This window comes from Penaeus chinensis, unplaced genomic scaffold, assembly GCF_019202785.1.
Source record: "Penaeus chinensis breed Huanghai No. 1 unplaced genomic scaffold, ASM1920278v2 CTG_5336, whole genome shotgun sequence".
NCBI classification, from domain to species: domain Eukaryota; kingdom Metazoa; phylum Arthropoda; class Malacostraca; order Decapoda; family Penaeidae; genus Penaeus; species Penaeus chinensis.
In genome coordinates this window covers 37,501-47,500 of record NW_025918347.1, presented here as the reverse complement: position 1 = coordinate 47,500, position 10,000 = coordinate 37,501, and the positions used below count along the sequence as shown (strand labels likewise).

General features: G+C 35.9%; 1 protein-coding gene across 4 annotated transcripts in view; it reads right to left on the bottom strand.

Annotated features, from left to right (window-relative positions):
- The window catches only part of LOC125024812 (gastrula zinc finger protein XlCGF8.2DB-like), a 32,420-nt gene that overhangs the window by 4,512 nt on the left and 17,908 nt on the right, over positions 1–10,000 (bottom strand). For 2 of the 4 annotated variants that reach the window (XM_047612580.1, XM_047612579.1), the window contains exon 3: positions 1,251–3,291. The exons of 1 other annotated variant lie outside the window; for it this stretch is intronic. In XM_047612580.1, the coding sequence (XP_047468536.1) occupies positions 2,133–3,290 (1,158 nt within the window). In that variant the 5' untranslated portion in view covers position 3,291 and the 3' untranslated portion in view covers positions 1,251–2,132. Of the gene's footprint in view, positions 1–1,250; positions 3,292–9,761; positions 9,887–10,000 lie in introns of those variants that run through there. One more of the 4 variants, XM_047612581.1, reaches the window with a different exon arrangement.

The following is a 10,000-nucleotide window of genomic DNA, read 5'->3' as shown; positions in this document are numbered from 1 at the left end:
ATTATAGGTCTATAAATATATTAAACACTAGTGCAGGTCTATATATATCAAAAACACTATAGATCTATAAATATAAACACTATAGGTCTATAAATATATTAAACACTAGTATAGGTCTATAAATATATTAAACACTAGTATAGGTCTAAAAATATAAAAATTATAGGTCTATAAATATAAACACTAGTACAGGTCTATATATATATATTAAAACACTATAGATCTATAAATATAAAAAACTTTAAGTCTATAAATATATCAAACACTGGTACTACAAATGGTCTACAAATCTATTTTCAAAGGAAATACACCATGCCCACTGGCAAAGACCAAAAAGTAACATGGAAATGTTAACACACTGATCGGTGAAATTATTCCTTGCATTTAACAAATAAAATGTGCCTAAAAGACAAGCAAGTTAGCAGTGAAGAGTACTTCCCTTTAATAAATCTGAAAAATTAAATCAATATATGGTTTATTAATGTAATATGTTGATATAAATCATTACTCAAAAGAAAAGAAAATAAGTTGATAGAGAAATCTGGGCATCAGCAAAACATCGGCAACATTTAAGACCCACAAATGCGTAAGTATAACATATCATTGTATAAATCATCAAATAATCATGTTGGAAACTTTGTAACTGAATGACACTAAACTAGCAGCTAAACCATAATCCAAAATGCCGCAAGACCGTACGATACACCTCTAACAAAGTTCCAGTTCGAGACCGCTGGCTCAGCATTATTTACATCAGGCAACTCTTATCTATTTTCAGATCATAATATTTATCAATAAGAATCATTTAAATAGAAAAAAATAAAAATAAAAAGTGCGCTTTTTACCGCATATTTTCGATTAATAACAATACAGTGCATGAAGCATACAAAATAGCGAACTCAAAAATTAATTTACTTATGTGAGGAAATTCAATTATACTTTATTTAATATATATTCAAACACACACACACAGACATACATACACATACACACACACACACACACACACACACACACACACATATATATATATATATATATATATATATATATATACAGTCAACTAAACATACATACATATTTACATAATTAGTAACACACAAACACACACATAGACATACATATGGATACACACACATACACACACACACACACATATATATATATATATATATATATATATATATATATATACATATAAACTCAACTAAACATACATGCACATACATATATATACATATACACTCAACCAAATCACACATACATATTTATATAATTAGTAACAGCAGACATGAGTTTACCTGAAGAAAAAAAAATCCATGGACACTTAGATACAAGTCATAACACATGGAAATTTATTATGTCAGACAAGAACTACACATCACGTGTATAACATAAATCAGAAAAAAATCCATCAAAATCTGGGGCAATTCTTCCCCAATAATGTCAAGGGAAAGAGTGCTCCTCTTAGATGAAATATCTTGCTCTTCGATGCAATTCGCGTTGTCCACGAGATGTCTTCTCCGAGTGAAAGCATGTCGTTGGGCCTCTGAGATATAAGGCCTGCTACCCTTACGCATTCTTGGTTTTTCCCAAGCGAATGTCTGTGTGGTTCTGGTTTGGGTGTATTCACCTGTATGACGCACTACATTATACTCAGAGAAAACAAACTGTCAGCCTTATCTCGCCTTCTGTGACAAGGCCTTTGTTTCAAACTTCGCAGAGATGAGTTTTTTTCCTTTGTTTGTACTACTGTTTGTTACACCAGGTGACGACTCCATGAGAACCCCATTTGCAAATATAACACCGGTGGGGCTCTTCCTTTGCAGGTACCCTCAACTGGCTCAACCGATTAGCTTTCTAATTTTCCCGTTGCAAATCTCACGTCCGTTTGTCTCATCTTTTTGGGTGTTCTCTCGTACGGGGCACCATTAGGGATCAGTTTCGTGAAAAGATTTTGCATTAGGGAACAGTTTTGTGATAAGATTTTGCATTAGGGAACAGTTTCGTGAAAAGATTTTGCATTAGGGAACAGTTTCGTGAAAAGTTTTTGCATTACGTTACGGTTCCGTGAAAAGATTTTGCATTTGGGAACGGTTTCATGATTTTTTTTTAGAGTAAGCTTCATAGCCTTACGGCTTCTCTTTTGTGTGTACTCTCATGTGGATAACTAGATTAGATTTATGTGAGAAGCCCTTGCTGCAAACCTCGCAGCTGTATGGCTTCTCCTTTGTATGTATTCTCATATGGATAACTAGATTGATTTTATGCGAGAAAGCTTTGTTGCAAACTTCACAACTGAATGGCCTCTCCTTTGTATGTACTCTCATGTGTGTTACCAGGTGACCTTTTTCGGGGAAGACCTTGCTGCAGGTCTCACAGCTGTATGGCTTCTCTCTTGTATGTACTTTGATATGCCTTGCTAGAACGCTTTTGGAAGAGAAGGCCTTAAAGCAAATATCACAGTTGAATGGCTTCTCCTTTGCGTGTACACTCATATGCCTAATTAGACTATCTCTATGTGAGAAGTTCTTGCCGCAGATCTCACAGCTATAGTGTTTCTCCTTTGTATGTACTCTCATGTGCCTAACAAGACTATTTTTATGCGAGAAGTCTTTGTCGCAAATCTCACAGTTGTACGGCTTCTCCTTTGTGTGTATTCTCATGTGTGTTACTAGAGGACCTTTCTCCGAGAAAGCCCTGTCGCAAATTTCACAGCTGTAAGGCTTTTCCTTTGTATGTACTCTGATATGCTTTACTAGATTGTTTTTGGATGGGAAGCCCTTGTCGCAAATATCACATCTGTAGGGTTTCTCCTTTGTGTGGACTCTCATGTGAATTTTGAGATATCTCCTCTTAGAGAATTTCTTGCTGCACATTTCGCATACAAGGCGCTTCAAAGTCGGTTCCACTTCTGGTTCTGTATCCTTAAGACTTTCTTTATGTATCGTCTGATCCCCTTCTGGTGAACAGTTGTTCCAACATTCCTCAGCCACCAATGGCACTCTTAACGCGTCACTATGATCCCGAACTAATTCACACGAGTCCTTTGCATCTGCTTCATGACTTTGGTCATAAAGATTGTGAAAGAAAAGACATTCGTGTTTCACTTTCACGTCACTCACTTCGTCTCTCTCATGATCTGCGTAATCGAGCTGTTCTTCCTTAATTTCTAACCAAATATCCTTGGACATATCTTCGCTGAGCTCTTCCTTGATACTGACTCCTGTGTCTAATATTCCCTCATTGACGACTGGGGCCAAAGGCATTCCATCGGCAAGGAAACTCATCCTGTGAATGGAAAGCATACCTAATAACGAACTACATATTGTTGATATTAAGAATGTAAATGCTATTGCAAACTATTTGGTATCACTTATTACCAAAATGACGAAAGTTACATTAAAAAAAACGGGGGTGGTGGTGGTAAATAAACATGAAGTACTAAAAGTAATAAAAAAATACCATTTCATAATGTATTGTTATATAAATACAGAAGTAATAAATATCTATGATGGGAATTTTCAGAGACTTTGCATTATTTTAATGACAATAAGAATAACACCATTTTATGGAAAACTGATCACACATATGTGTATGCAGTACAAATACAGCACTGATAATACCAACAAAAAGAAATGCCAGTGCTAATTGTGATAAAATAGCTATTATTACAGCATCAATATCAATGCCAGTAACAATAAAATCATAAATGATTTTACCAAAAAAAAAAAAAAAAAAAAAAAAAAGTTCCATAATGTCACAAATTTCTGTAAGAATGCTGAGGGTTATAATAAAAGTGACTTGTAGAGGTGATGACTATACTGAGGAGAGGAATGGTAAATGGGCAGGGTTAGAAGACTTAAACGTGCTAGACATCTAAGGTAACACAGCACAGTGGTGAAGTTTTGTAGTGGGAAAGGGTTGAAATGTGTTAATGTTTAGGACAAAAAAAAAAAAAAAAAATTGTTAGGTGTTGGATGTTGTAGAGTGTATTAAGGACAGAATGACAGTGAAAAGAGTAAAAATTGGGGGAGGGGGGTGGGGGCATGAAGTATGGCGGGGATTTGTAAAAAGGGGAAGGGATTAAAGTTATAGGCCGTTCAAATCAGATCAGATGGAGAGTAATACTGTACGAGGAAACGGTTAATGTTTAGAATAAAAACGTGCTAGGCATTAAAGTACTGTTGACAAAAAAAAGAAAAAAAAGAAAAAAGAAACGAGTTAATGATTAGGATAAAATGTGTTAGACGTCAAAAATATTTCGCATAAGGTAACAGTTTCGTGAAAAGATTTTAGAGCAAGCTTCATAGCCTTTTGTGTATACTCTCATGTGGAGAACTAGATTTGATTTATGTGAGAGGGACTTGCTGCACACCTCGCAGCTGTATGGCTTCTCCTTTGTATGTAGAACGTTGCAGAACGCTGTAGAACAGAATGGTGGTGGAAAGGGTATAGAGGGTGGAAAACATGGAATATGGCACAAATTTTGTAAAGGGGAAGGGGTACTTGCATAAGGTGATCAGTTCAAATGGAAAGTATGTGTCTGTGGAAGATAAGAGTGACACAGGCGATCAGATCAAAAATAATTAAGTAAATATATAATTGAATTCATCCGAATTTGGGTAATATGAAAATGCAGCCAATTTCCCAATTTGTCCCAACTGACTACCTCCCTAACATGGCGGGGAAGCATCCTTTTGCAAATAAGACCAGAGGCCAAAAGTGAATTCGTCTCCGTCTGTGTCCGAAATTTAAACAAGTTAATAAGTAAACAAGGTAAATAAATAAGTAAATAAGCAAGTAGATTTAAAAGGCAAGAATACAATAATATAAGATTTAAAATAAGATTAAAAATACCAGAATAAAATACTGATTTCATCTCAGTGAATCATATAAATCAGAATCTAGAATGGGAAACTATACACATAAAAAGTTTTTTTTTCTGTAATATTAATATACAAGTGTAAATAAGGAAAGTTTATCTGATTACATATAATTTGAAATTATAATATCGCTGATTCCATTATTAATATGATATTAATAATTAAATAAATTATTTTTTGTTATTATAAAATGAATCACTATTATTAAATTAAATTAATTATTGATATTAATAACTGAATTAACTTAACCACTGTCATTTTTATAATTGTTCTTATCATTATAACAATTTATCATCTTAATTATCATTATTATTATCACGAACTATCTTTATCTCTACTATAACCATTCACATTACCATTGTCACTATCATCAACATTATCATTATCACTTTCATTGTTATTATAATTATAATCACTATTATTTTTAATATCATTATTATCAACATTATTAATATTATCATTAATACCTATTTTCATTATGTCTGATTATTATAATTATCATTATCGTTACCACTATGCAATTGTCATTGTAACTATTATTATTATTGGTATATTTGTTATTTCGATAATTTTCATTATTATTATTAGTATTACTGTTGTTATTATTCTTTTTTTATTCTATTCTTGTTTTACCTGTTATTATGATAATAATAATCATTACAATGCATATTATATTTATATGTACAAGAAAACACACACACACATGCACACACACACACACGTGGACACACACACACACACTGCATGGGACATAAGGATGGACTCAACAAGGGAGAGAGAGAGAGAGAAGGGGGGGGGGGGGGGAGGGAGAGGGAGAGGGAGAGGGAGAGGGAGAGAGCGAAAGAGAGGGTGGGGGAGAGAAAGAGCGAGAGAGAGAGAGGGGGGGAGGGAAGAGAGAGAGAGAGAGAGAGGGATGGAGACGGAGAGAGAAAGAGAGAGAGAGAAAAGAGAGAGAGAGATAGAGGGGGGGGGGAGGGAGAGAGAGAGGGAGAGAGAGAGAGAGAGAGAGAGAGAGAGAGAGAGAGAGAGAGAGAGAGAGAGAGAGAGAGGGAGAGAGAGGGAGAGAGAGGGAGAAATAGAGACTGAGAGATAGAGAGAGGGAGAGATGGAAAGATAGACAGATAAACAGATAGACAGATAGACAGATAGATAGAGAGAGAGGCAAGGCTAGGGTGCAAGGCAGACAACCAAGACCTCTCGAATCCTTTATAGATTATAGATTATAACAATTATACAGATTATATTAATGATATTATATCAATTATATTATCTAGATTATGTTATTTATATAGATTATAGATTATATCAATTATATATCTCTTGACTTCTTTATAGTAACAGGAGCTTGGTGTTGTTCCTTGACTCTCTGTCTGTCTAACTGTAAGAAGACAAGACAGACAGACAGTTAGAAGCGAGACAGACAGACAGTTATAAGCGAGACAGACAGTCAGTCAGAAGCGAGACAGACAGTCAGTCAGAAGCGAGACAGACAGACAGTTATAAGCGAGACAGACAGACAGTTAGAAACGAGACAGACAGATAGTTATAAGCGAGACAGACAGACAGTTATAAGCGAGACAAACAGACAGTTAGAAGCGAGACAGACAAACAGACAGAAGCGAGACAGACAGACAGTTAGAAGCGAGACAGACAGACAGACAGAAGCGAAACAGACAGTTAGAAGCAAGATAGACAGACAGTTGCTTGACTCTCTGCCTGTCTTCCTGTGGGTACAAATACTTATATTATTACTATTAACAGTAATACTTATACGATCACTTATACTTATACTATTACTTATACTTATACTATTACTTATACATATACTTATACTATAACTTATACTTATACGTATTACTAATACTGACTTATTAACCACTACATAACATAACATAACATAATGCATAATGTAACATACTACATACCATAGCTTAACATACATAACATAACGTAACATAACATACTACATAAACATAGCATAACATAAACATAACATAACAATACTACATAAACCGAACATAAACATAACATACTGGTGTTGCTTAAGGGACAGACACAACACCAGAATGTCTAGTGTGGCGAGAACAGGTGGATTATCCTCCTATCTCCTTATTTACTGTACTTGTTTTTTATTTACGTATTTCCTTATTTACTTTACATGTTTATCTACTTACTTATTTTCTTGTTTACTTCCAGCAGCAAGTTCCTCCTTATCTTCTTATTTATTTACTTATTTACGTATTTACTTGTCTTCTTGTTTACTTGTTTCTTGTTTTTATCCCGAATTACTTATTTCTTTCTTTAGTTATTTACTTTACTTATTTCCTTATTTCTTTTTTACTTGTTTCCTTATTTCCTTATTTAGATATTTAGTTATTTCCTTGTTTACTTATTTACTTATTTCTTTATTTAGTTATTTAGTTATTTCCTTATTTTCTCATTTAATTATTTTCTTTATTTCCATATTTACTTATTTCATTGTTTCCTTATTTGCTTGTTTACTCATTTCCTTGTTTCCTTATTTTCTTGTTTACTTATTTCCTTGTTTCCTTATTTCTTTATTTCCTTGTTTCCCTATTTCGTTGTTTCCTTATTTCCTTATTTATTTACTAATTTCCTTATTTACTCATTTTATTATTTACTTGTTTCCATGTTTCCTTATTTACTTGTTTCCTTATTTCCTTGTTTCCTTCTTTCCTTATTTACATATTCCTTTATTTATTTCCTTTTTTACTTAATTAGTTCCTCCTTATTTACTTACTTATTTACTTTTTTACTTAATTAGTTCCTCCTTATTTACTTATTTACTTTTTTACTTATCTACCTCCTGCAGCAAGTTTCTACTTAACCGAACGCAAGTGTCCGCACTGCTTTCACTTTCTGGCTACTCTGTGACGGATGCAAGCAACAAAAAGAACATAAAAGAACAAAAAAGAACAAGTGTGTAAGAACGTGTGTGTGTGCATATATATATATATATATATATATATATATATATATATATTCATATATATACTCACACACACAAATATATATGTATATATGTATGTGGGAGTGGGAGTGAGTGAGTGTGAGTGTATGCCGTGTACAGAAGCACGTATACGCGTGGCTTCCACGTGGCCGGGCTGCCACGCTGGCATGCCCACCGCGGCACACCCAAGCGGTCCCAGGTGGCGCCCCCACGCCACTCACCAGTACTTAAGGCCCAAGATAACCCAGGTCAGCCAGAGTCATTACAGAGAGTTCCTGCCTAGAGCCTGCGTGGTCAAGGCCGGGCGCCGAGCCAACCGTCTGCCCCCCCGGGCTGACTGCGCACCCACCCTACGCCTTACCAAGACTTGTATCGTGCCATCTATATCTGTGTTGCTTACGCTTCTTAATTAAAGAGGTTAAGCCAACCGTCCCCTTTTACCACTCCTGCTAACCATATATTTAAGGCGTCTAAATAGCCTTTACAGTCTGGTGGCAGGGTGGGCGTTGTGTCCTTTTGACCATCCCTACCCGGAGCTTGCGGGGCCAAGAGTGACCGCGACACGGCCCGCGCTTCCCACGACCATGTCCTTAGAACCTGTTGTGGGTACATATTTGGGCCTCTTTTTCCTTTCTTTTCTCTATCTTCCTTCTAAATGTGTTAAGCCGTATGTGCAGTTACGCTCACGTTGATTTTGTTAGGTTAAAGTGCTGATTGACAGTAAATGGCGCGCTCTCCATTCTTCTGACCTCAGATCACATTACTGTGTGATCACGGTAAGGGTTCAGACAATATGAATATCGTTCATTTACTATGTATTTGTTTATAATTTGTTCTCGTGTTTAGAGAGTATATTGTTTCAATTGCAACGAATTTAGCACGTTCATGATTTTTACTGTTTTCATGAACATCATATCATTATTTGTTTTCTCAATGACCATTTTCCGTCTTGACCTGACCTCCGAGTGAAAAACATTAGTCACATCCGCTTGGGACAGCTGGGTGATCTGACCCCACTTTCACTCTGAGTGATTGACACAGTGAAAATAATGTGAGAACTGCTAATATTTCCTAAATTATAGGGATATCGCATAGCAACCATTACATGTTCGTTGGTGATACGTTCTATCGGCGCTAGAATGGAGCTTGTGACGCAATTTACATTTATACTTTTATTATAGCGCCTGGGATCTTCCCTATATCATAGTGTCAGAGTACCTATCCTGGGGTTGCGTTTAGGCGTAATAGACCCGCGCTCCGACCTAATGATAATTATTCATACACTCGGTAACTTTTTGAGCCGGTGTGACCCTCAATGACGTCCGTAAATTGTAGGGCTAGGGTTTAAGCTAGAATTGAGATTCACTTATTCATGAGCGCTCATCACAGACTCGCAGCTAGAGTGGGTTATTAATATATTCCCAGCTCATTTCGCTTCATAAAGTATGGAAATTCAGGGCAGAGAGACCCCCTATCAATTAAAGTCTCCATGCCAGCTGGACTGATTTTTACCTAGGGAGATTTGCTGACCCCGAGAAGATTCGCTTGCGAATGTTTATTACAGCACCATTCATTAGTGCGTCATTCTGTCGCATATCAGTATATATTAAATTCAATGTGGTAGTTGAAATAATTTTGTATTACTTCTATAGCTAATTTATTGCATTTTTGTAAAATGAACGTTATATTCCGTGTTTGGCATTCGCGTCCGGTCTGTGTGAGGTCACTTTCATTCTCATTATCTGTCACTCACACACACACACACACACAAACACACACGCACGCTCACGCACTCCCGCGAGTTTGTCAGTCGTGATGTGTGACTAGTGACATACATTTCTTTTCTGTGTTACGACAATGGTTCAAGTAAACCTTTGCGGGTTGCCAATTGTCATTTCTCTTACCTTATCTTTGCGGACCGCTGCTACCGTCTCTCTCTTCTAATTTCTTCTTAAAGGTAAAACACAAAATTAAAAAAAGACGAAAATAACGAAAATTCGAACATTAAAAACTACAAAATATATAAACAATCGGCTAGTGGCGCTTAACACCCCCTCTTCTCTGTTGTCTTTCTTTCCTCTTACTGGCCCTTATGTGTATAATCTGGTTCACGATATCTGGCACGCACCGAAGGAGGCCCTGC